General features: G+C 42.1%; 1 protein-coding gene across 1 annotated transcript in view; it reads right to left on the bottom strand.

Moving 5' to 3' along the window:
• The window catches only part of trpm5 (transient receptor potential cation channel, subfamily M, member 5), a 123,520-nt gene that overhangs the window by 26,683 nt on the left and 69,188 nt on the right, over positions 1-27,649 (bottom strand). Inside the window, exons 12-20 of the mRNA XM_078548927.1 lie at positions 26,358-26,498; positions 22,693-22,816; positions 22,036-22,181; positions 18,062-18,174; positions 15,491-15,589; positions 12,084-12,342; positions 9,854-9,972; positions 1,669-1,801; positions 287-461 (exon numbers count right to left, since the gene is read on the bottom strand). Coding sequence (XP_078405053.1) covers positions 287-461; positions 1,669-1,801; positions 9,854-9,972; positions 12,084-12,342; positions 15,491-15,589; positions 18,062-18,174; positions 22,036-22,181; positions 22,693-22,816; positions 26,358-26,498 — 1,309 coding nt within the window. The remainder of the gene's footprint in view (positions 1-286; positions 462-1,668; positions 1,802-9,853; positions 9,973-12,083; positions 12,343-15,490; positions 15,590-18,061; positions 18,175-22,035; positions 22,182-22,692; positions 22,817-26,357; positions 26,499-27,649) is intronic.

The raw sequence follows: 27,649 nt of genomic DNA, 5'->3' as shown, positions 1-27,649 counted from the left end.
ATTTTTAAATGTCCTGTGTAGCCCAACCAAAACTGGAGGATCGCACATCAAATAAGGAAGCCATTAGGCCCTTCATACCTGTACCAGCCTTTTGAAAGATCTATCCAATTAGTTCCATTCCCCTGCTCTTTCTCCACAGTCATGTACAAGTTTCCTTTTCACGTTTATATCCAATTCTATTTTTTAAATTACTGTTGAACATGCTTCCATCACTCTTTCAGGCAGTGCACTCAGTTTAGATGTGTGGACTTCACAGGGCTATATGGTTACAGCTTAAACCACATACCATCTATTTCGTCCAGTGGAATCTGGCCAAATATCTGAAGGTAAGGTCTGTAGAGAACATTCCTGAAGATCCAGTCCACACGACTCTCGTTGGGGTGCAGTAGAGCCTGAGTGGCCACGCCGTAAGCAATGAGCCAAACACTCAGGAAAAATAAGAAGAAGAAGACATCTTTCATCTAGTGGAGGAATTAACAAAAGTGAGAGAGCCAAATGTCAGCCTGCCCCTGCTCAGCCCTCAACACATTAAACACTCAAAGGTCAATTAGTAAACACTGCGAATTTTGTACAGTCACAAATGAAGATCTTCACTCAGGGAGGAAGGTCCTGCAAGCTTTCTGATGATTTGTACAGCTCAGTGTGATTAACACTGTGTAATTAAGCTAAACAGACAGAAAATGTTCCACATTCATTCCTCTATCATTGCTGAATTCATTGATTTTAGTGAAGGTGATGAGAGGGGTACCAAAATTGACCACAACGCCCGAGAGTAAGGAAAGAAAATAAAATCAAACCTGGCTCCAGCTTCTGATCACTTGGCAGTTACTGCTATTGGGAAGTGCGTGTGTGGACATTGCATGAGAATATGATTGAGCTCAGTCATAATAACCCATATGCTTGAATAGCTTGTGAACACTCACCAAGGCCATTTATCCAATGGACCGAAGAACTGGTGAAGCCTTTGTCAACAAGTACAGTGCTTACTAGTTAACTGACAGTTAACTGTCAAGCATTGTTTGAAATTTAAACCAAACAGCTTGACCCTGATTGGTCAAGGCATTGCCCTGAGGAATGAGTCAGTGAATGTCTGTTACTTATTTTGCTTAGCTGAAACAGGCATAACTCAAGTTCTGTACTGCCAGACTTCATTTGATTCACTTCAGAAAACTCTTACCCATTACCAATTGCACCACTTAATATTTGTCTATTTATTCTTTACCTCTTGAAGGCAGCCAAATGGTCATTCCTCATGCGTAATCCATGGAGAGTAGGCTATTGAAATATGGGGTTGGAGTGAGGGGACTAGCAGTTGAGCTCAATCCTTCCTTCATTTAATAGTCCCATCCGTACTTTCCAGCAGAGGTCAAGAGAACAGACATAGGTTATTTTGTCTTCCCTCTGCAGGATCAGGGGCTTGGAGGCCCTTTTGTGGAGCTACTCCAGCTGAGATCAGTTAGCTTAGCATTGAGCAAGAATCAAGCTTGGGTCTTTCCTGGTCTGGATGGTGTTGTAGCACATTTTATATACTGCAACTATAGGAGATCTGCCTGAGTGTGCACACATCACTAAATACAATCATTATAAATGTCAGTGAAAAGAAGATGTTTTAGTGTTGTGATATTATTTTTGGTTGTAAAATGTGCTGTCGCAATCACAGATACCTACCATTCGTTCCACAATGATAATCTTTGGTCCCAACTGTTTATTGATGGCAAAAATGTGAATCAGTCTCAGGGCAAACACCATGAAATCCAGGCACAGGGTCGTGCGGCCTGCATTATACGTGACCGGAAACATTCTGTAAGAAAAAAGGAACACATCGCCACTTAGAAAAACAAACACGCATTAAACAAAGGCTCACAAATTGGTAAAGGGTGGAGACACAGTATGAGAAAATATAGATAAATGGCTCTTTTTGCATTGGTACACCAGGCAAATTCATTTTCAGCTTGCCAGAAGGCTGGCCAAGATGGATGGAGTGAGTTAAAGATTTAGATTTGCTTTTGAGTTTAATTCAGAAAGAATCAGTTTAATGTACCGATGAATTAAATGGGTCAGGAAGCTAAGGATATTTATGTCCTTTTAAACTTTAAGGATGATTGAAGATATCATAAAATATCTAGGCTGTCATTTGTGTCAGATTTTTAAAATACGACCAAAGAAATTCAGGAAGACAGGTTTCCCATAGATAGTTTTATATTGTTTATTGAACTTTGCAGTTATGGTATGGTGCACGTCAAGCTTATTTGTGATCATGAGCAGCATTTTCTGGTCGGGGCCCGCTCGCCGATGCGTAAAATGACTCAGGGTGACATTGGGTATGTGTCCCGATGTCACCCCGCGTCATTTAGATTTTCAGTTCGGCAGGTGCGCAGCCAACTCGGCTGCACACCCACCAAACTGTCAATAGCCTATTATGGCCATTATAAAACGAATTAATGAACTCAATGGGCCTGCCCGTCCAACCTTAAGGTTGGTGGGCTGGCAAGGAGGCCTGGCGGCTTTCAGATAATGCATGAAACCTCATCCACGGACGGGATGAGGTTTCATGTAAGATTTAAAATTTCACAAAAATTTTTAAATAAAATAATGGACATGTCCCATCTCGTGAAAGTTTCACATGAGACATGCCCTTAAATTTTTTTCCGTCTTTAATTAGACTTTTATAAGTAACACTGATCTCCCTGAGGTAGCACTTTGCCTCAGGGAGATCTGTGCTCTCTTCCGTGTGCATGCATGAAAGAGTGCACTGCCGGCTCAGGGAATCTGCCTCCCCACCCACCCACCCGCACAGGTAGCGCACAGCGCTTCCGGGCGTACATCATGCTGGGTGAGCATTAATTGGCCCGCCCATGTAAAATGGCGGTGAACCCACCCGGTCCTGCAAAACTCTCCCGACGGGGAAAAATGCTGCCCCATATGTAGTGGTGGTATAAAATGAGAAACTAGAGTTAGACTTCAGATTATCTGGTGATCCATCTTGGACTTGTGAAGCAGAGCAAAACTATTGACAAACAAAAAAAAATCAAGTATCAGCGGGGTTGGCAGTGGGCAAATACATATCAATGGAAAAAGGGGATGAGATCATGACAGACTGGGGAAAAAATATCCCAAAGAGAATTACAGAGAGGCAGGCAGAGAGAAAACTCAAGAGAAAGAGGGCAATATGTGTTGGATGTGGGAGATTTGTAATACATCTCACACAAATACAAAGTGCTGCAATTGTCAGTGAACAGAATCTCCAGCAAGCATTGAAAAGAAACATTTCAGTGCAGGAAAAATTCAGTAGGGCTGAAATTGACCTTGGGTATTAACACAAAACAGTGAGAACAAATTGGGACATCCATACTCCACCTGGTTTTCTTTTTCACTGATGTCATTTAGTTTTTCTGGGAATAATAGAAAAGGAGAAAACTCAAGGGATGGTCTCAATTGACTTTAAACTTGGCAGAGGGACAGAGGTACCTAGGTCTTCCATAGCTAATTCCAAGTATAATGACAAAAAGGTGAGACCACGCAGAAAGCCAAAACAAGATCCTGAATCAATCTATGTTCCAGGAGTAAATGGGCAGTTGGAAAACTCAGAAGATCAACCAGCATCTTTGGAGAGAGGGAGAGAAACAGTGTCAACATTTCAGGTCGATGCCCTTTCATCACAACTGAAAAGATGTTAGAGGTGTGACAGGTTTTAAGCAAATATAAAAGCAGGAGAAGAGCAAAAGGGATGGGAGGAGAGATTAAATGACAAATTTAAACTGGGCAGCTTGACCCTGATTGGTCAAAGCATTGCCCTGAGGAATATGTCAGTGAATGGCTGTCACTTATTTTGTTTGGCTGAAACGGGCAACGTGTGTACATGTTCTTTCTGGCTGCAAAGAACAGGGCCCTGTGTATTAGTATAGGTAGCTTCCAGTACACACACATGCACCACACTGTGAGCCTGACTGACAATCTTAAATTGATTGTCAGCATAATTCTTAGCACACAAATAAGACTTGTGTTGCAACTGCATAGTAGCAGCGCGAAACAGCTAGCTTCACCTGTCGCTCAAATTTTTGAGATACTTTAACCTTCCAGGGTAATCTGAGGTAGACTGAGCATTTTTCAGGGCTGAAAGTGACGGCCTTAGGCCTGTTCATATGTTTGTGTGATATACAGCGAAAAATGTTCTGTTTAGGGTAGCCATTATCCCACAGGATGCCTTTGATGCGCCCTATTTCAGCATCAAGCTTGAATGATGAGCAAATGGCTCAGGCCCTATTTACAAGGTTGCCGATAAGACCAATCTTATAGCGTGTGGAACTTTAAGAATCCAAAAACATACATTGACCGGTGAAGGTAGGCTTGCAGTAGACTGTGATAGAGAACCCCTGGCAGATTTCTCGACTAGTACATCAAGGAAGGGGAGTTCATTTGACTGCTCCATTTCATAGGTGAATTTGAGTGCAGGATGGAGCCCATTAAGATATGTAAGGAAATTATTACATGCAGCTGTGGATTTAAATAGTGTACGTTACATCAACATATCGGAAATATGCGAAGGGTAGGTGGTTAGGTGTCATTCTGTCAAAGACAAACAGCATTTTATACTGCTACTATGCAGTAGCAACCTGAGTGGTATTCGCCACTAACAGGATGCTGCCATCAAGCCAAAAAGATGTTCTGCCTATCACACGAATGAGTAATGTGATATACAAATTTCAGTGGCAGTGTGATGCTAGGTATGTATGCTGTACATCCCAAAGACTGGAGAATCATATCAAACAGCACGTCCCAGCCACTGTTTGAAAAAGACAATGTACAGACTGTATCCAACCAGCCCCTGCTTGCAAAACTCAAAATGCAGTGTCCAACAATAGATATGATTCTGCGATTGGACAACATTTACTAAATAATGCTCAATGTGCTAAGAATTACGCTGACTACCAATTTTGCCAGTTGGGCTCACAGTGTGGTCCATCTGCATGTACTTGAAGTTACATATATTAAAATACAGGGCCCTGTTCTTTGTAGACAGAAAGAACATGTACACATATTACGCCTGTTTCAGCTAAACGAAATAAGTGACAGCCATTCGCTGACTCATTCCTCAGGGTAACACCTTGACCAATCAGGGTCAAGCTGCCCAGTTTAAATTTCAAACAATGTTTGGCAGTTAACTGTAAGTCTTCATAAATTGGTGCATTCTCCATGGCAACACCTCTACCAATCAAAGTGCACTTGCCAACCAATCAGCACTCTCTTCTCATAAAGTATAAATTGTTGTTTTCCCTTTATATTGGTATTCTCCCTTTATATTGGTATTCTTGCGAAGTGTCCTGATGAGCACAAGACAAAAAAGCTTTGACATGTCTCTTTTTTCAGGAATACTCAAGTTCTGTACTATCAAATGACCATTCTGATATTACCATTTACACTTCCTCTAAATCCATTTTTTGTTCCTTTGCTTGACTCATTACAATCTCCTTTTACCTTGCACCATCATCCATTTTGTCATTAATCTCTCCTGCCTTCCACCCTGTAGCAGTTTCAGTGTTACCTGTGAAACAGCTTGATTAGTTGCTCTTTCACTCTAGGAAGTGCCTTACCTGCTTTGAGCCATACCTATTTCTTCTGTATTCTTAAATCAAAGTTTAAAGCAATGAAGGGATATGACTGTTGTTATCTGTAGACACTTCCTTAGTGAACAACTGCTTTGCCAGACAACTGAATCAAGTGTGCTAATGGAACACACAGTGATGGTCCAATTTCACATATAAGCTTTTCCTCATAATTTTCATAACTTGGAATATGTGTTTGTCAAAGTCTAAAATGTTTGTTACTTTTGAAATGGGTTTAAAGCTATAAAGAGAAATAAAGGATATTTTGCTACAATCTAGTGAAATCCCTTCCATTTAATTTTGCTTCTTAATAAACTCCATTCATATTTTATAGCCTGAAATTTATGGCCTATTAGAGTATGAGTCATCTTCAGTCCAAGAGACCAGATGTGTATGGTGGTCATCCCTATTTTTTCCAGTCTACATGTTGATAATAAGCAGCATTGCTGTTCAACTAGGGCATGCTACCTCATAGATTACCTCGGTGTATAATCGTATGTTTCAGTTCCTAGGAAGTGATGAAAGAAAAGTGTCTTTGAATGTGTCATGAAGAGTTGTTTTTCAACACTAGAAATGAAAAACATTGTATCTGGCAAGTGCCTGTTTATTACACTCACCTTACAAGTAGACCCAAATACCCACACAGTAATAGGAAAGAAGGTCGGGGGGTGGGGGCGGGGGCAGGGGGGCGTGCGGGCATGCGGGTGGGGGGAGCTTTGAATGCATCTTCAAAAGGAATCTTGAGGCCCCTATGTTAACTTATCACAACAAAGCAAATTGGCAAATGGCTGCAGCTCAGCAGAAAGATGGTTGCGAACAATCACAAAAATGTTGTCAGTGAATTTTGTTCCTTAATGGCCACAAGTAGTCAAGTTCAGAGATATAAGGAGTACAGTACAAAGCCTATCAGCTGAATTATAATTTAAGATTGAGACAGTAATTGAAGTCTGTGGTGACAGTCAAAAGAAACAGGGACAAAGAATCACAAATGTAGCAAGAAGTCTCTGCCAATTGTGCCTGTTCATCCAGTGGCTCTGCAACAAGAATCCAACTTCACCTTGTTCACATCCACAAACCAACAGGAAGAGGCACATAACCTAATCATCTGGAGGATGCTGTTAACCAAAGTAGAGAAGATAAAAGCTCTCTGGAGCTGGCCCAGAGACCACTTTAGAGTCCAGTGGTACAGAATCAGAGAAGTGCTAATCTAAAATCTGGGAGACTGTTGGCTGGATTCCTGATGCAGGCCCCGCCCACTGGTTGGAGCAACAGCGAGAGACCAGTGTTGCTTTGGTAGGGGAGGCCCGACGGAATAAGTACCCGTCAGGGATTTAGGGCCCCAGTGGCAGAAATCCCGTCACCTGAGAGCTGCTGGCCAGAGGCCGGCAACCCTTCATTGCCTGTCAGTGTTTCCGTGATCGGTGGTTGCTGCTTGTAATGCACCCACCAGAGGTCTAGGATCGACAAAGGACCCAGGCCACAGGTATGTGAGAGTGGGATGGGGGTCACAGGGAGGAGGTCACAGGCAAGGGGGTGGCTCTCAGAGGACACCCCCTTCCCAATGCTGGGTCCCTCAAGCGGGCACTAAGTTCCTTTGAAAGCAGAACTCCCCCTGGGAGTCCACTGGAAAACCCAAGGGGATTTACTGGGCGGCCTTCAGGAGGCACAGGAAACCCATGCGAGTTAGGGAGAGTCCCTGAGTCACCACTAAACCATGGTGGGCTCAGGGATAATGACCTTTAAGTGGCTTGTTAATGAGCCTAATTAACTAGCAGGCAGGTTCCTGGTGTCAGCCCATTCCTTAATGGGGGTCCATTTTCCACCAGCAGGAATGGGATGTACAGCTTATATGATTATGCTGGCCCACATGCCACCTAGCCCATAGATAAAAACAAAAAACTGCGGATGTTGGAAATCCAAAACAAAAACAGAAATACCTGGAAAAACTCAGCAGGTCTGGCAGCATCGGCGGAGAAGAGCAAAGTTGACGTTTCGAGTCCTCATGACCCTTCAACAGAACTAAGTAGAAATAGGAAAGGGGTGAAATATAAGCTGGTTTAAGGAGGGGGGGGGCGGGGAAGAAGGGGGTGGGGGGTTGTTGGGACAAGCAAGCAGTGATAGGAGGAGATAACCAAAAGATGTCATAGACAAAAGAACAAAGAAGTGTTGAAGGTGATGATATTATCTAAAAGAATGTGCTAATTAAGATTGGAGAGCAGGACAAGCAAGGTAGCTTTAGTGGGGGTAGGGTGAAATAAACCATGGGTGGAATACATTTAAAAATAGTGGAAATAGGTGGGAAAAGAAAAATCTATATAAATTATTGGAAAAATCAAAAGGGAGGGGGAAGAAACGGAAAGGGGGTGGGGATGGAGGAGGGAGTTCAAGATCTAAAGTTGTTGAACTCAATATTCAGTCCGGAAGGCTGTAAAGTGCCTAGTCGGAAGATGAGGCGCTGTTCCTCCAGTTTGTGTTGAGCTTCACTGGAACAATGCAGCAAGCCAAGGACAGACATGTGGGCAAGAGAGCAGGGTGGAGTGTTAAAATGGCAAGCGACAGGGAGGTCTGGGTCATGCTTGCAGACAGACCAAAGGTGTTCTGCAAAGCGGTCACCCAGTCTGCGTTTGGTTTCTCCAATTAATAGTGATGTGGTGCTGTCTGTGAAGCCTGGCGCTGATGACTGCGAGTGCGGCCCGAAGCAAGATAGGCAAACAAACCTTGAAGTCCCGAGTGAAATGCAGCCCAGCAAGTGCCCGCCTTATATATGCTGTTGTGAAACACGTTGGCGTGTTTACCCACCAACGTGGGCAGGCGATCCAGCGTAGGGGGGATGAGTCCGTCAGGCTGACCTCAATGATATGCTGATGTATTACAATGAGTTTCCTGATGTTCGATGACCCGCCATCGGTGGGTGGACTGTGGAAACATGCACTTTTACATGCATGTTGTAGCTTGGAGCTATGGATTGTGACGGTAGAGGCTCCAACATCCTTTCCATCACACAGTTGACCAGGAATCTCTCCCATTCTTACCACCTGCCATTGGCATGTGTTAGGAGGATTTGCAGGTTAACATGCATTGTGAACGCACCTTCCTTCACCGTCAAGTCCTAGTATGGGATGTGAATCCAGAGTTTCTTGCCCTGAGGCAGGAACTCTACCCACTGCAACTCCACCCTGTTCTCTTGCCCACATGTCTGTCCTTGGCTTGCTGCATTGTTCCAGTGAAGCTCAACACAAACTGGAGAAACAGCACCTCATCTTCCGACTGGGCACTTTACAGCCTTCCGGACTGAATATTGAGTTCAACAACTTTAGATCTTGAACTCCCTCCTCCATCCCCACCCCCTTTTCGTTTCTTCCCCCTCCCTTTTGTTTTTTCCAATAATTTATATAGATTTTTCTTTTCCCACATATTTCCATTATTTTTAAATGTATTCCACCCATGCTTTATTTCACCCCACCCCCACTAGAGCTATCTGTACCTTGCTTGTCCTGCTCTCCATTCTTAATTAGCACATTCTTTTAGATAATATCACCACCATCAACACTTCTTTGTTCTTTTGTCTATGACATCTTTTGGTTATCTCTTCCTTTCACTGCTTGCTTGTCCCAACAACCCCACCACCCCCCACCCACCTTCTTCCCCCCCCACCCCCCTTAAACCAGCTTATATTTCACCCCTTTCCTATTTCTACTTAGTTCTGTTGAAGGGTCATGAGGACTCGAAATGTCAACTTTGCTCTTCTCCGCCGATGCTGCCAGACCTGCTGAGTTTTTCCAGGTATTTCAGTTTTTGTTTTGCCACCTAGCCCAGTCTGACGGCCTCCATTTAATCCAGCCCTGTATCTCTAAAATAAAATTCTGGATTTAGAGCTAGCTTTTATTAAAATATCCTCTGGACAGGGAATGTAGGATTATTCCGTTAAATGTAAGTTCATTATATGTAAAGTATTTAAAAGCCAGAGGCAGTGTGCTGAGTGAGAACAAATAAAGGGAAGTTTCCAAATGAATGTTACAGCACTGGAGACCATTTGGCTCTTCAGGCCTCTTCTGCTTTTTTTCAATCTAATTGGTTCCTTTCCCCAAATTGTTTTACATTTTTCTCTTTTTCAACAATTTTTCCATATTCCTCTTGTGGATCCTGCTTTCCTGTAGAGTAGAACACTGCAAGAGATTTGGGATATTACCTTGAAAAAGACACACTGTGATGGAAAAAAGAGGGGCCGTTTCAAAGATCCCATTACTGACCTGCATGTCACACCCACTATGAACAGCACCAAGGCCACCATGTCACACTTGTTCCATGAATCCTCCACATACAGTTTGAATTTCTTCACGATGTTCGTGTTTCCTTCAGTGAAAAAACTCTGGAGAGAGAACATAAACCAACAGATCACATGATGTGAAGCGATCAGAATATTGTGACCAGATCATTTAGCCTTGGAGAACTGTGGACTTATTTTGGAGGTAGGTAGATAAATAGAGTCCACCAAAAGCAGCCTGTGCTCAATCAGCGAGCTCCTTTTATGAGAAAATTATAGGACGTGTGTTAAGTAGTAAATACATTATTATTGAGTGCCCCGGTCATAATGGTGATTTACAACCTGAGGTGGCCTATTTTCCATATGCCTGCATTAGTGGTGCCACGTGCACTGTATACTATATCCACAAATGAAAGGGTTTAAAAACTATTAACTTTAAAAATGAGTAGCAGACTCCATCTCATGGCGGTTGTGAGTACAGCAGACATACTTTCCTGCATTTCTGGAATCAGAGAATGGTTATGGCACATTCAGCCCATTGTGTCTGTGCTGGATCTCGACAAGAGCAACTCAGCTAGTCCCACTCCCCTGTCTTTTTCCTCGTAGACCTGAAAAGTTTTTCTCTTCAGGTAATTACCTGATTCCCTTTGAAAGCCACGATTGAATCTGCCTCCCCCATAACTTCAGGCAGTGCATTTCAGATGCTAACCACTTGCTGCATAAAAGGTTTTCCTCATGTCGCCTTTGGTTCTTTTGCCATTCACCTTCAGTCAGGGTGCTGTGGTTCTTGATCTGTCTGCCGATGGGAATAGTTTCTCCCCATCAACTCTGTCTATATCGCTCATGATTTATCAACACCTCTAACAAACTCCCTCCCTCCCCTCAACCTTCTATTCTCTAAGAAGAACTGTCCCAGCTTCTCCAATCTATCCAACTAACTGAGATCCCTCATTCCTGGAATCATTCCCCTAAATCTTTTCTGCATCCTTTCTGAAGCCTTCACATCCTTCCCAAAGTGTGGTGTCCAGAATTGGACACAATACTCCAGTTGAGGCCAAACCCATGTTTTGATTCTGTTGTTTGCATTTGATTGAAATCATCAGCACGTCTCTGGTGTGAATTAAGTAAATAGTGACAACACCAATGTGCAAATCAGCATGAACTATACTGCGAGAGTTTGGTGTACTCTGGATTGTCTTCACTATATTTCAATTCCCAAGTAGTTAACCTGCAGAAAGTCACATATGATAATTACTCTTATTTCTAAAGCACTTAAATAGCACTGGATCTTTTGCCACACACACGGGCTTGTACACTGCCCCATTTTACTGTCACATCATTAGGTGCACGTATTCGTATGATGGATAAGGTGTATTATTGCACTGGTATGATGAATGAGGTGGTGAGTTGACATGATGAATAAATTAGTATGGCTGTATTGGTATGATTGAAAGAGATGGTACAGTCTGCTACATAAATTAAGAATTTAGTGCACTGACTGTCTGTTTACTCAGTGTAATTAGTTACGGATTAATGTTCCCTCTGCTCTACCCGACAAGATGCTTCAATCCCAACCTCAGAAGAGCATTTCCGACTGCACCAGTGAGACATTTTTCCATTTGCTAAACTGGTCATTCTGTTTTTTTCAATTTGGGTGAGATTGCCAAGTTAATAATGCCAATTAATGTCAAATTGGAGGCAGTTGTGTGTTTTAGGCATGGATCTCATGCCCACTAAATTTTGCATTGAGACTGCTCAAACTTATTTCATATACCAGACCCCTACAGTCACCAAATGGAGGTGGCTTTCATCCCATTGTTTTCAATGGATTAAGATAAAACATAGGAGTGTAATCCTCACTGATTGCTGTGTACATCATGCTTTGAGTCATGGGATGGATAGGAATCTAGGATTCAGCAGTGAATCACTTCCCCACATGGTTACCAACATCAGTCTTCACCGTAATCATTTAATATTGCATCTCTCTGTTTTTGCAAGGAGAGCTGTGTGGTGTTTTTTGTTGCTGTTGTTATAGGGTAATCATTCTCTTAAGCTTCCATCCCTTTCCACCATCCACAACCCTGCATGTGTTTACATATATGTCACTACTTTTATTTCTCCTTCTATACACATCAGGTGACGTGCAGGCACTTTCTCTCCCCACTAGCTCCAGTTCTATGGTTATGGGGTTAAAAACACGAGGCTGGTCTCCTCACCTGTCTAAGTTCCTCCAGGGCCAAAGTGAAGACCCAGAAGTACAGTGTTATCTCCGCCATAGAAGGGCCAATAGGTGGAGGAAGCTTGAAATCCACCAGCAAAATGTATGCAAAAAGGGACAGGAATGCAAAATACAGGATCACATTCCCCAGGAATACAGTGACTGGAGCGCCCCAGAATTTCTTCCATCTTCTTAAAATAAATTTTCTGTGTTCGTCCTCTCCACAAAGTCTGCTTTTATCCTTTGCATCATGATCACTGTCAGGTGATAAAATAATAAGTTGTTAAAATGTTGAACATGAGTGGAATAGGAACAAGAACATCTTTTCAAACTGGTGAGGCTTTGTTTGGGTTCCAGGAGACGATTGTCCATGAGCCAACTCTTGCCGTCTATGCTGTTAAATCTAATACTCTTTATCCAGCAGCAGAATAATAGACCCACTTTATCACCGAGCTATCAGGCTCCAACATAAACCAACACCAATGTAACTGCAGCTCCCAAACAACGTACTTTATAATGGACCATTTAAAAATAGTCACATGGGGGATTATAAATACATATCTCACCGTCACATTTAATACGGGTTGATTACCTCTTCCCCAAAATGTGGAAGCATGCTTAATGTTGATGTGAAATAATTTAAAGGCAGGGAATTTCCTCAGGCCTGGTCCCATTCCAACACCATAACTTCCCTAAGACTGTGGTGGAAACCCAGGTTTACATGCGGAGATAGATTTTCTGGCACACTTCTGGGAAGCTTGCAACCTCAGAGCAGCAGCTCCAAGTAAATTCCTAAAAATTGTCCATTATACAGTTCACACTACTTTAGTGCTGTCAAAAAACAGATACAGTTTAAAGTTGAATACAATGAATACAAGAAAATATAAAATGAACTGAATGTGTTTCATGATCATGATACATCTCAGGATATTAACATGCCATTTTTCCTTAATCACCTTGTTTAATATGTCATTGGAGCCCATTAATATCCGCTTACTGCAGTATTGGCTATGGAATTGTGTAAGAGATTGTCTCATATACCTGGATCTGTCATTAACAACTTCATTTCAGTTCATTCATTGACAATATTTATCATATTGTATTAACTAATATCAACACTAAAGCTGCCTTTCAACATCACTCTGAAATGCTACAAGACTAAATCATAAGTGTACCAATTGGCGAAATTAAAGACCTAAATTGAATATGCAATGCCATGCAAATCAATTCATATTTTTCTTGCCATGTTTATCAGTTGCTGAATCAGTAGTTGTCCATCAACATTGTCCTCAAAAGCTCCAGTTTCATTTATTTCAACTTGATACCAAGCTGAACATGAAAAGTTCAGAGGGGAAGGGAGAAAAGAAATAAGAGACGCAAAGGGAGAGTATGAGAAGAGACTGGCAGCTAACATAAAAGGGAATCTAAAAGTCTTCAATGGACACACAAATGGTAAAAGGGTGGTAAAAGGAGGATGGGGTCAATTAGAGACCAAAAAGGAGATATATATCTGGAGGAAGAGGGTAAGACTGAGATATTAAATGACTACTTTGCATCTGTCTTTACCAATGAAGGTGCTACTAGAGTCATCGTGAAATTGTGATGAGACACTGGGTGGACTAAAAATTGAAAAAGAGGACGTATTAGAAATGCTGGCTATACTTAAAGTTGATAAGTCATCAGGACCAGATAAGATGCACCTGAGGGAAGTAAGGGTGGAAAGGGTGACAATAATCTTCCAATCCCCCTTAGATACAGAGTTGATACCAGAGGACTGGAGAACTGCAAATGTTAAAACCTTGTTCAAAAAGGGGTGTAAGCATAAACCCAGCAACTACAGGGCTCAGTTTAACCTCAGTGGTAGGGAAGCTTTTAGAAACAAGAATCTGGGACAAACTGAATAGTTACTTGGACAAATGTGCATTAATTAAAATGGATTTGTTAAAGACAAATTGTGTTTAAATTACTTGCTAGAGTTTTTTGATGAAATAACTGAAAGCTTTGATGAGTGTAATGTGGTTGATGGGGTGTACATGGACTTCCAAAAGATATTTGATAAAGTACCACATAACATGCTGGTCAGGAAAGTTGAAGTTCATGGAATAAAAGGGACAGTGGCAGCAAGGAAACAAAGTTGCCTCAGAGACAGCAAACAGGGAGTAATGGTGAATTGTTGTTTATCAGACTGGAGGAAGGTATACAGTTGAGTTCCCCAGAGGTTGGCAGTGGGACCACTGCTTTTCTGGATATACAGCATTTTTATGACCTAGACTTAGTTGTACAGGGCACAATTCCAAAATTTGAAGGCGACACAAAACTTGAAAACTTCTAAACTGTGAGAAGGTTAATGACAGACTTTAAGAGGACATAGACAGGCTGGCGGAATGGGCAGATATGTGGCAGAGGAAATTCAAAGCAGGGAAGCGTAATGATTCATTTTGGGAGGAGGAATAAGGAGAAGCAATGTAAAATAAAAGGTAGAATTCTAAAGGGGGTTCAGGAACAGAGAGATCTGGGGGGATATATGTGCACAAATCATTGAATGTGGCAGAACAGGTTGAGAAAGTGGTTAAGGCATATGGAATCCTGGACTGAACAAAAGCAAGGAAGTTATGGTGAATCTTTATAAAACACTGGTTTGGCCGCAACTGGAGGGCTGTGTCCATTTCAGGGCACCACACTTTAGGGAGGGTGTGAAGATGTAGAGAGCATGCTAAAAACATTTACTGGAGGGGTCAGAGATGAGGAACTTCAGTTACGTGGATAGACTGGAGAAGCTGGGGCTGTGTTCCTTAGAGGAGAGAAGCTTGAGAGGAAATTTGGTGAAGGTGTTCCAAATTATAGTCTGGACAAAGCAGATAGGGAGAAACTGTTTTGGAAAGGTCAAGAACCAGAGGACACTGATTTAATGTGAATAGCAAAAGAACCAAAGGTGATCTGAAAAAAAAACATTTTTACGCAGAGATTGGTTAGCATCTGGAATGGCATCTGGCGCTGCCGGAGAGCTTGTAATGTGACTCATTTACACTTGCCAGATGCAACGTACATTCATACCCAGGGATCCATTCTCTGCAAATGAAAGGAATATGTTCAAGCCTTGCACCTTTTTTCTGCCAGGAAACCCGGAGGTTCTTTTTTTCCACAGTTTTCCTGCATAGAAGTCAGCCTGATTGACAGGCTTGCATTCAGATGGGCGGGTGCACCCCAGAGCAGGCTACAGGGTCAGGCAGGGAGAGATCTGATCCCTGACCTCAGTGGGGGGGATGGGGGGGTGGGGGGTGGGGGGTGGGGGGTGGGGCGGGGGGGGGGGGCACCTGTACGTGAAATCAAAAGATGCTTTTATACCATTTACGTCCATCTAGCCCTGCCCCACTTCTGTTCAATGACGGTTTTGCCTAGACAAACCTGCTTGTCCCATCATGGAGCAGCAGAGCCTTTTCTTTGTCCAGGCTATCCAGCTCCTTCAGTTGTTCAGATTTCCCTATGGACGGGTGGTCTTGTGCACTGAAAGGGGACAAGAAAGAAACATTAAGAGGAACATCTGGTCATTTATCTCATTGCTGTTTGTGGGAGCTTGCTGTGCGTAAATTGGATGCTGCATTCCTTACATTACAACAGTGACTACATTTCAAAAAGTACTTGATTAGATGTAAAGCACCTTGGGACATCCTGCAGTCATGAAGGATGCTACATAAATGAAATGAATTTACATAGATACATTTCCTCAGAATATACAGTGCAGAAACAGGCCACTTGGCCCAACCAGATCATGCCAGTATATTGCTTCGCTCAAGCCTCCTGCCCTATTTCCTCTTCTAAATTTAACATTGTAACCCTCTTTTCCCTTCTTCCGCATATGCTTGTCCAGCTTCCCCTTAAATGCATCAATATGATTTGCTTCCATCACTCCCTGTGGTAGGGAGTTTCATATTCTCACCAATCATTGGTTAAGAAGTGTCTTCTGAATTCCATATTGAATTTCTTGGTACCTATCTTATATTGATGGTTTCTAGATATGCTCTTCCCCACAAGAGGAAACACTCTCTCTGCATTCACTCAATGAAAACCTTTCATCATTTTAAAGTCCTCTGTTAGGGCTATTAAAAGAGGCTCAGCCTGTCAATTCTTTCCAGATATGTATACACGCACATTTCTGGGATCATGCTTGTAAGTCTTTGCTGCACCCTCTCCAGTGCCTCTATATCCTTTTCATAATATGACACCCAGGACTGCTCATAGTACTTGTAAGCGTGATCTAACCAGGGTTCAATACAGGTTAAGCACAACTTCTCTACTTTTCAATTCTATTCCTCTAAAAATTCTATTCCTCTAGAAATAAAGCTGGTTTGCTTTTTTGTGACCTTACTAACCTGAGTCACAACTTTTTGTGATTAGTGTATTTGTACTCTGAGATCCCTTTGTCTTGCTGCCTCACCTAGACTCACACCTTCCAAGTTATAAGTGACCTCTTTATTCTTCCTAACAAAATATACCTCCTCACAATTATCTGTGTTGAAATTCTTTCTTCCTTTTTAAGAGGGCCAGGATTTGGGACAGGTTTATGATCCAATTCAAATATGCTGCTGTGAAGCTATCATAGGACAAGTCAAGGACATGCAATGGTCAGGTCTTTAAACAGAAACATTAATTTTGTTGCACAGTTCAAGGTGCTCTTTGAACACAAATCACCAGCAGTGATTGCACCTGGGCGGTTTAGTTCATCTATCAATAGATGTTATCCCAAGGCATATTAGTACTGAAAGTTCCTATGCCCCAAACTCCTGCAGTGAATGATGCATAGAGCTCTTAGGGCTTGAGCTTTTCTGAACATCTGACTCAGTTCACTAGCAGCTGTTGTCTGCCCTTTGTGCAAAGAAGTACCTCCGCATATCTGTACTAAACCCACTCTTCACAACCTCTTAACGCCTGGACATGGAAATGAACTAAACTGAAAGCAATTCGACCCAATTTAACAGTACCCATGCTAGCCACATGGAGTCACTGTTTGATTCTCTTCACTTTGAATGCGGGTGGAACATCCCGTATCTGAATAATTATTTTGTTGATGGCTCTGCTATTGCTTGCAAACTAGGAATGCTGCTGGTCTATCTGAGGTGTATCTCACTCATGTTCCTGGACAGGATATAAGAAAAAGTCCACTTTGCCCATCTTGCTCTAACTTCTAGCCTCCAAGCTCTCTATGATCATTCTTCTATTTTATCAGTATTACCGTGATAATCGCTCCTGTGGACTCCTCTACCATGTGCTTAGTAAGCTCGAAGTATACCACCCTATAGGTTTTCCTCCTCCTTATGCTGATGTCAGGAGTCATCGTAGAATCTCTTATTCTGACTTCTTTTTTCCCATGACCTCAAAACTGGGGAACTCCTAATCTCCCTTAATGTCCAGGTTTAAAAACCAATATGCTGTGCTCCCTCAAAAGTATTTTAATCCTGCACTGTGGGTTTTTCCACTTCACCAAGGTCATGGCATTGGCCTTTGTCATGGCAGTGGTGAAAATCAATGACTAAATGTACTTGTTGCGGAATTCAGTTGGTAGAACTCTCGCCTATGGCAGTTTATCTGGGTTTCTGCTGATAATTGAGATTGATACCATGGTACAACATGGAGGGAGTATTGCATTACAAGGAACTGTCCAAAGGTAAGAAGGTAAACTGATGCCTCGTCTAATCTAATGGCTTGGGTGTGCATTAAAGACCCCATGACACCATGAAGAAGGTTTTTCTGGTGCTCAGGACAAACATTCCACCTTCGACCAAGCCCACCTAAAAGTAAACTAAATTGGCATTAATCTTATCACTGTAAGTTAATGCAATGAAATGTTTGCTCATATTACAGTCACAGCTCTTCATAAGTAATTTATAATATAAAGCACTTTGAGACATCCTGATTTCATGAGATAAAATATAAGCGCAAAATATTATTCTTTGGAAAGTTCTCTCATTGATGTATTACCTGAAGCTGATAAGGTTGGTAAATATCAAGGGAGGGCACAAGAACCCACACAGCAACTTCCAGATTGGAGTATCAGTCGACATATCACCCCACCAGATTTTAGTCAACAGTGCCTAAAATACAGAAACCAAGGTAATTATCAAAGATGAGATTACTGCCTTATAAGTACTTTTATTAATCCTATCGAGTGTCAGCTGTGGCTCAGTTGATGGAATTCTCATCTCATCTCTGAATCATAAGGTTTTGGGTTCAAGTCCCACTCTAAGACTTGAGCACAAAAATCAAAGCTGTTGGAAGTACTGAGGGAGCTCTGCACTGTTGCTGTCTTTTGGATGCGATATTAAAATGAAGCCCCAAATGCCTGCTGTCCGGATGTAAAAGACCCCATGGCACTGTTTCGAAGAAGAACAGGGGAGTGATCTTTCGTGTCTTGGCCAACATTTATCTCTCAATCAACATCACAAAGACAGATGATCTGGTCAATAACACACTGCTTTTCTGGGATTTGGCTGCCACGTTTCCTACATTACAACAGTGACTAAACTTAAAAACTACTTCGTTACCCAGAAAAGGAAAAACGTGCAGGGCTACAGGGAAAAGCTGGGGGACTGGCACTGGGTGAATTGCCCCTGAAGAGGGCCAGCACGGACATGGCATGCCGAATGCCTCCTTCTGTGTTACAGCCATTCTATGATACTTAAATTGACTGTAGAGTGCTTTAAGATGACCAGTGGGCATGAAAAGCACTGTTTAAATGCAAGTCTTTCTTCTTATTGTATATGGATGGCTTAATGGGTTAACACATCAGTTGGGGTGGTATTGAGCCTTGCAGACCAGTAAAAGCATAGGTCTCTAGATTCATTACCTGAGCCATGTACAAATTGGCTTAGGGCAAATAAGATTAGAGAGGCGAATGCATGGGCTCAAAGAGTGATGTGGGAATAGTGGACTCCAGTTCGTGGGGCACTGGCACCAGTACTGGGGAAAATGGGGGCTGTACCATTGGGACAGTCTTCACCTGAACTGTGATGGGACGAATGTTCTTGCGAATTGCATAACTAGGGAAGTAGAGAGGGCTTTTAGCTAAACAAGAGGGGTGAGGGATCAAGCTTGGGTAGAGGTAGCAATTCAAGGGGTAGAGTCAAGACAGGAGAGCGAAATAGTAAAATGGGAAATGAGGGTCAGAGAATGACAGGAAGGGACAGAAAGGAAAAACCTAAGAATACATCAACAGTCAAGACTAGATGTTACAAAGATTGTAAAAAGACAAAACTGAAGGCTCTCTATCTGAATGCACATAGCATTCATAACAAAGTAATTGAATTGATGGCCCACATTGAAGTACATAAATATGATCTGATAGCGATTATGGAGACGTGGCTGCAGGATGACAAAGATTGGGTCCTGAATATTGAGGGGTACATGACATTCAAGAAGAATAAGAAGCTAGGTAAAGATGGTGGGGTAGCACTGTTAATCAAAGAGAGCATTGGTGCAATAGTTAGAGATGGCCTTGGTTCAGGAGGTCAAGATGTAGAATCGGTTTAGGTGGAAATGAGGAATAGTAGGGGAAAAAAGTCACTGGTGGGAGTGGCCTACAGGTCCCCTAACAGTAGCCACAGTGTAGGACAAAGTATACAAGAGAAAATATTGAGTGCTTGTGATAAAGGGACAGCAATAATCAATAATGGGTGATTTTAATCTGCATATAAACTGGAAAATTCAGATTGGCAGTAGTAGACTGGATGAAGAGCTCTTGGAATGCTTTTAAGATAGTTTCTTAGAGCAATACGTTTTGGAACCAACCAGAAAGCAGGTTATATTAGACTTGGCATTGTGTAATATGACAGGATTAATTAATTACCTTAGAGTAAAGGCACCCCTAGGTAGCACGGACCACAATATAATTGAATTTTTCATCTAGTTTGAAAGGGAGAAGAGTAGGCTTAAGACCAGTATTTTAAACTTAAATAAGGGCAACTATGTAGGCATAACAGCTGAGCTAGCTGAAGTGAACTGGGATACTAGGCTAGAGGATAAATCATTAGAGAAGCAGTGACAGACATCTAAGGGGATATTTCAGAGTACTCAGAATAAGTATATTCCTACTATAAGGAAAGATCCTAAGGGGAGGACCCACCATCCGTGGTTAACTAAAGAAGTTAGGGAAAGCATCAAACATAAGGAAAATGCATATAACTGTGCAAAGGTGAGTGGCAGGACAGATGATTGGTCAGAATATAAAGACTAGCAGAGAATGACTAAAAGGTTAATCAGGAGAAAGAAATTAGAGTATGAGAGGAAGCTAGCTAGAAATGTAAAAGCAGATAGCAAGGGTTTCTACAGGTAGTAAGTGCAAAAGATGGATATAACCCCAATCCTTTGGAGCCCGTGCTCAAGTCTTGACACTGTCAGTTCCTTTGTTCTTTTCTCCTCCTGTTCTGCCCTTCACCCCATCCCCCCACCCCTTAAGCTCTTTATATACCATCAACTCCCCCAATTGAACACAATATTATCCAATTCATGACACTGTATCCCATTTTACCCACACATAAAGGAGATGCTTCCACTTTCTTTCTCCCTGACTCTCTTCAGCAGTTTTCCAGCAGACAGGGCCTCTAGATAACAAGCAGGAGTGCAAAGTCTGTGTGAGCTTCCTTTCTTGGGATTTTTTTTTTACATTAAAATTGCCATGTAAACCAAGTTGTTTCCTTTTCTAGTGGCTTCAAGGCTAAGTTTAGTGTCCGATTCACTACCCTGTCTGACACCAGTTACCAAAGTTACCAAAGACTGGGAGCAGATCCTGGGGTCTTCCACATCTTCATGGCTCAGTAACTCACTGCTGTAACAACTGAGTGAATTGGTGTAGCAGTTAACAGTCATTGATGAAAATAAACTCAATCTTACATACAATATGACAGTAAGTACCATTTACAATCTGAATTATGTTATAACAAAGAATTTGCCATGGGTGTGACTGTCTGAAGGAAAGAGGTTTTTAAGAGGAGGGTCACTGCCACAGTACTCTCTGTGCAGACCTGTGACCACCTCTTGGAGATGAGGCAGGTGAAGGCTCCAATTGCACAAACCAATGTCATTCAGTAGCCAAAGCAACAAAAGCAAAAGCTAGGAGTTCCATTAAGATTCAGTTAGCCATTTAGACCTGAAATTAATGCAAAAAAAAAAAAAAATTGGACAGTTACTGTATTAGCCAGGCAATATCAGTTTTACACTTGAGGCAAGCTGAAAGACTTTGTCTCCCGTAAGTCATTTCTTGTCCATGACTTGATTTTGGACCTGCAGCCTGACAGCACTGAGGTTGTCATAGAGTTGAGAGAGTAGTGGAGATAGGACAGGGTGCCAACAGTGTACACATTCAAACAGATCCTGTGCCAGCAGATAATGTCGCTAAAGGGGGATCGGCACCTTATATGGGGCTGAGGGCAGAAACATGTGGGTCTTTGTTGGTGCCCATTGAAGAGACGGGGAAATAATGATTACAACAAGAGAAGAAAGAAACGGGGCAAGGAGCCAGACAAAAGTGATGTGGTGAAGGAGGATAGTGTCTACTATAGCAGAGGCTGTAGTGGTCTCGAGGAGGAGAAGGACGGGTAATGCATTGTCTCAGTGGCAAACTTACTACACTTATGCAGGACAAATTATACAGTGATAGGAGAGATGGCAAAATGCTTATGAGAAAAAAGCAACAATCTCAATGGCAAAATAAAAGCAAAATACTCTGGATGCTGGAAACCTGAAATAAAAACAGGAAATGCTGGAAAAACCCAGCAGTGTCTGTGGTGAGAGAAACAGAGTTAACGCTTTGAGTCAAATGTGACTCTTCTGAAGACCTTATTGAACCTGATTGAAGACCTACAACCTTAATGGCAGCTTTGCTAAAGAGAGCAAGGCAGATTTATTTTATCAAAATTCTAGATGTAAAAGGTCCAGTTTGAAATGCCTCAAATTTTTACCTGAACACCATCATGTGCAAAGAAGGATTTGGCATCTGCTTCTGTAGCTAACTGCAAGCAGGTGGTCTTGCTCCAGTACTTGGTCTTGCGAATCAGCAAGCAAAAGGCTCTGTCTTCACAGTTAGTGTAACACTGGCCAAACAGGTCTGGAACCAGAGAAAATAACAAACCACTTCCAATTATTACAAGACACTACTGCATTATAAAGAGACAGGATGTCTCATTAGGTAGGCTTGAATTTTTCAGCTTTGAAAGGAGGTGTCTGAGAAGTGATCTGATAGAGATATACCATAATAATCAACATAGACAAAGTATATCCAGAAATTTAACTTAAAGGATGGAGGATGAATGTTTAGCTGCGGGGGTGAGTTGGGGGGTGGGGGTGGGGGGGGCGGCGTGGGAGGTGAGTGGAAATGATCACAGGTTCAAACTAATAAAAGGCAAATAAGATCAAAAGAAATTGCTGCACAAGCTCAGCAACTCAGGCAGTATCTGATCTGCTGGGTTTTTCCAGCATTTTTATGATAAACTAAAATTGACTGATTGCCCCTCTCCTTCTATAAATATCTTGCGATCGGGACCATGATCAATGCATCAGCGGTGCTGTTGTAAGGAATGTTGCTAAGACCCCTCCTTGGATTTTGTGTTTCATGGTACCTAGTGCCAGTTGATCATATTTTGCCTTCTTCATGCTCCGAGCTGTCTCAGTGTCCGATTCCAGATGAGCCATTTCCTTCAAAATCTTGCACGCAGCCAGTGCGGCAGGCACTGCTTCCGGACCCTGTAAGGGAGAGTCGCCCAGGAATGGAAATCAGCTATTTGCATGTTTCAAGGGAAGGTATAACTCTGTGAGTTCAAAGCTTATCACACTAAACTTAGGTACACATTAAACCAGAGTTGCAGCTTGTTAAACACAGACATAAACTACCAACAACTTACATTTATGCTTTGCCTCTAACATAACAAGGGAGGAAGGCAGGTAGGTAAAGCAAATGGAGAAGAAGCTCAATGGTACTGACCCAGAGTGTGAGCCTGGGACATTGCAATGAAGGAGATTGGATTTGGATCATAGCAGGGCCATAAAGAATGTGTGAACAAGGATGAAGAGATCAAAGCTTGTGGTGGTCAGTGAACAGAGGGGGCAAATCAGTATGAGATACGATGCCAGCTTGAAAATTAATTGCTGCTATTTGGAGAGGGTACATCAACACAACAAAGAGAAAGCAGAGTCCACTAACTGGAGCTTAATAGCCCTTTTAAAACTGGATGCAACAAAGCAAAAGTGATTTTAACCCTGCGGGACTCCCAGAAGCTGTACAGCACACTGAACAGGAATGTCTTCCATTGTATGAAAAGGGACTAAAATAAGTCATGTAAAACTCCTGCTGCAGAATATTCCTCAGCACAAAGAAATGAAAAGAACCAGAGATCCTTTTTTATTCATAACTTTCTTTGAAACTCTTTTATTAGTCATCATTTTTATTTTGTTCCTGATTGCTACCTCAAGTTGGTTGAAATCCGAGATGTGTCTTGATTTAACTGATGGCATCAGTTAATTAAAGGAAACAAATACTGCGGATATTGGAAATCTGAAACTGAAATAGAAAATGCTGGAAAAACTCAGCAGGTCTGGCAGCATCTGTGCAGAGATAAACAGAGCTAATGTTTTGCGGCCAATATGACTCTTGAGTTATACTAGACTCAAAACATTAAGCAGAGAGAAAAAGACTTGCATTTATGTAGCACTATTCAAAACCCTCAGGACATCCGGAATAGCTTTACAGCTATAGTGTGTAACTGATCTGCATCCAAAATGTATAAGGGTGCATTGGAGTAAAACTGAACAATAGACATTATCAGAAACGTTATCTTCTAGACTAATCATGAATCTTGTACTGAAATGAAATAACTTAATAGGAAATTGACTTGAGAACTATTTTCAACATGTGGAGACGTAATGAAGAGATAAACAAAAAGGTGGTCCTGTTGATGATCTCTAATAATGTTGTTGGAGGGAACAGCCTGTTACATATGTCATCCTTGGCTCCATGGTAGTACTCTCATCTGAGCCAAATGGTTGCAGATTCAAACCCCGTTCCACAATTTTAGTATTAGTGTTTTATTTATTATATTATGTTATTAATTATTATTTATTAAATATAAATTATTAACCATAGAAATACTGTGGCTACAAGAGCAGGTCAGAGGCTCAGAATCCTGTGGTAAGTAACTCACCTCCTGAGTCCCCAAGGCCTGTCCACCATCTACAAGGCACAAATCAAGAGTGTGATGGAATACTCCCCACTCGCCTGGATGAGTGCAGCTCCTACAACATTCAAGAAGCTTGACACCATCCAGGACAAATCAACCCGCTTGATTGGCACCCCTTCCACAAATATTCACTCCCTCCAACACACAGTGGCAACAGTGTGTATACCATCTACAAGATGCACTGTAGGAACTTACCAAGGCTCCTCAGAAGCACCTTCTACAACCGCTACCATCTAGAAGAACAAGGGCAGCAGACACATGGGAACACCACCACCTGGAAGTCCCACTTGAAGCCACTCAGCATCCTGACTTGAAAATATATCGTCGTTCCTTCACTGTCACTGGGTCAAAATCCTGGAACTCCCTTCCTAACAACACTGTGGATGTATTACACCGCATGGATTGCAGCGGTTCAAGAAGGCAACTCATCACCACCTTCTCAAGAGCAATTAGGGGTGGGCAATAAATGCTGGCCTAGCCAGCGATGCCCACATCCCATGAGTGAATAGAAAAAAAGGATTTCAGTATTAGCATAGAAATGATATTGGAGAAGGTCTAAAGATCTTTGAAGAACATATTAAGAGAGTAGTTAGGATCTTTATAAATAGAGGTATTGAATGCAAAAGCAGGGAAGTGATGCTGAACCTGTATAAAGCTCTGGTTAGACCACAATAAGAGCATTGCATCCAGTTCTGGTCACCACACATTAGGAAGGATGTGAGGGTTCTTTAGAGGTTGCAGAGGAGATTTACCAGAATGGTTCCGTGGATGACGGACTTTAGCCACACGGTTAGGTTGGAGAAGCTGGGGTTCTCCTTGCAGTACAGGAGATTGAGGGGAGATTTGATAGAAGTGTAAAAGATTTTGACAGATTTGGATAAGGGGGACAAAGAAAAGCTGATGGTACAAGAACTGTGTACCTAGATTTAAGGTTTTTGATAAGAAGTGCAGGGAGAATGTGAGGAACATTTTTATGAAACAAATGGCAATGACCTGGAACTCAGGGTGATGGAAGCAGCGGAGAAGCAGTGGAGATGATTGATTTTGAATGGAAATTGGATGGACATTTGAGGGAAATAAACTTGCAGAGCTATAGGGCTAAAGAGGGAAATTGGGACTGATTGGATTGGTTTACAGAAAGCTGGCATGAACTCAATGGAGCGAATGGCCTCCTTCTGCATTGTAATGATTATAACTACAGCACATTACCTAGGCTGACACTCCAGTGCAATACTGAGATACTGCTGCGCTGTTAGAGATGTCATCTTTCAGATGAGATGTTATACTGAGGTCCAATTTACCCTTTCCGATAGAGGTAAAAGGTCCCATGGCACTTTTCGAAGAGCAGCAGCAAATTCTCCTGGTACTCTGGCCAGCATGACCACCAACACAGAGATACATATAATGGTGTGGTATGTTAGAAGATTTACATCATCTTGAATTACCCCAAGTAATATTTTGATATGATGCACTAAACACACACACATTCTCATGCTCGAGCACTAATACATGTGTATGCATAATATATTGTCACACATTGAATGTGTGTGGCATTCAATCTCGCGTGCACGTACACGTAAAAGGGGTCTCTGCCACACTTACTGTGAAGTTATGGCAATGGAGTGAGAAAAGCTTCAAGGTGAATTTCCAGGAGACTCACTAGCTTTGTACAGTAATTAGTAACTTATAGTTAAATAGAAAAACCTACATGAATTTGGGAGGGAGAGCTGGATGAGGCATAAAGATTTCTCTGCTGAGGAGCTGAGAGACTCAAAACTGAAGGTGCCACAGTGACAAATGGGCAGGAGGCTGCAAATATAATGCGACAAGTTTACACAGGCTGTCGCCATTATAAATGTGGAGTAGGAAACATTTGAAACATTGACAACACAAAGCAAGGTTTGTAAACAGGAATTGCACACAGAGACAATTTTTTAAATGGTAATTTTGTACCTTGTAAATTAGCAATAAACTCTTTCTCTACTGAACTCTTGCTGCATGTGATGGGTTGAAATACAGCAAGGTCTAGGTTTCACTGAGAAGCTGCTCACCATTTCCCAGAAGTAGTTAGCCATTTCTTGTCGATTCTGTAGTACTGCCCACAAAAAGAGGTCCCTCCAGGGGTTTTCAAGCTTTTGGCTTAAATCTGGCATCACAAACAACCTCTGCCCACGTAATTTGCTATTCAGTTCCTGAAAGAGTATATGGGATTTGAATATCTGAACATAAAATCAACTGTCAGTCCCATCAAAGCTAAATTATCCTTTTGGTGGGACATTAGTTACTATCCTGCTTCTTCTATTTGTACTTTCCAAAGCGAGACTCTTCCTTTCTTTCCTTTCCTGTATTAGCTCCTTTTCTGTTGCAAAGACTTGATCCTTATCCTCACCACCACACTTTCCCTCCCTCCCACTCTCAGTTGAATGAGGGGAGGGTAGAGAGTTGCTTCTATCTCTACAGTAAACGACAATACCCTCTCTGGAGTGGGTGTGGTAGCTTGAGGTGAGGGAGGGACATTATCTCAGTGAGGGGTTAAGCAGAAATACTTCTTTGGGGAATGGGAGTATCTCGGCTGGTTGGTAACGTGTTGCCTCCAAAGGGGGATGGCAATGGGCAAGCAATGCTTCCATTGCGGGTATGTATGACAAATCGCCTAACTAGCAGGGGTGGAAATTTGCCTCATTGGATAGGAGTGTTGGGGGTAGTGGTGGGGAGAGGTTAGCAAAACGTTTCAGTTGGGATGGGGGGGGCGTGAGGTCCCAATTTCATAATTCAGGTTACTGAGCTGTAATTCCAGGAAATTTATCGGTTACATTTTTCATTTTTCATTTTTTTTCAGTGGTTGTAAGCTGTAAAGTATTGAGGAGATCTGACTGTTTAAGTTCCAAGTCAGAATTTATTAGCCAGAATGCAGTTGATTTTTTTGATGGTTCCTTCAAGCGGTAAAGAGCCTCCAACTTGGACTCGACCTGAAATGCTAGTTTAGCCAATGTTTAGCACAAGACGCCATCTTGGTAAAGGAGTTGAAGTTTGCGCTAGTAACAGCTAGCTGGAGGATCATTAAGGGGCATATTGCCACTTAAATTGCCTGCTAACGCTTGTTAACAAGACTGTGTAGTATTTTGGGTGTATAGCACTTGATCTAATGGTCTCTGCCAACAGTGAGCAGCTAGCTGGGAATAAACAAGTTATTGCTGAGGATTTTGAGTCAAAGGTATATCCCCTTCTACTCTTCACTTGCTGCTCGAGATTTTCAGAAGGCTTTTGAAACACATGGGAAGACTTTCTGGGACACTTTGCAAAAACTTCATCAACATACGAACAACATATATTCCAGAAATTC

Source organism: Cetorhinus maximus, chromosome 9 (genome assembly GCF_964194155.1).
Source record: "Cetorhinus maximus chromosome 9, sCetMax3.hap1.1, whole genome shotgun sequence".
Taxonomy (NCBI): Eukaryota; Metazoa; Chordata; class Chondrichthyes; order Lamniformes; family Cetorhinidae; genus Cetorhinus; species Cetorhinus maximus.
The sequence above is the reverse complement of the archived record's forward strand: the minus strand, read 5'-3'. Positions and strand labels throughout refer to the sequence as shown.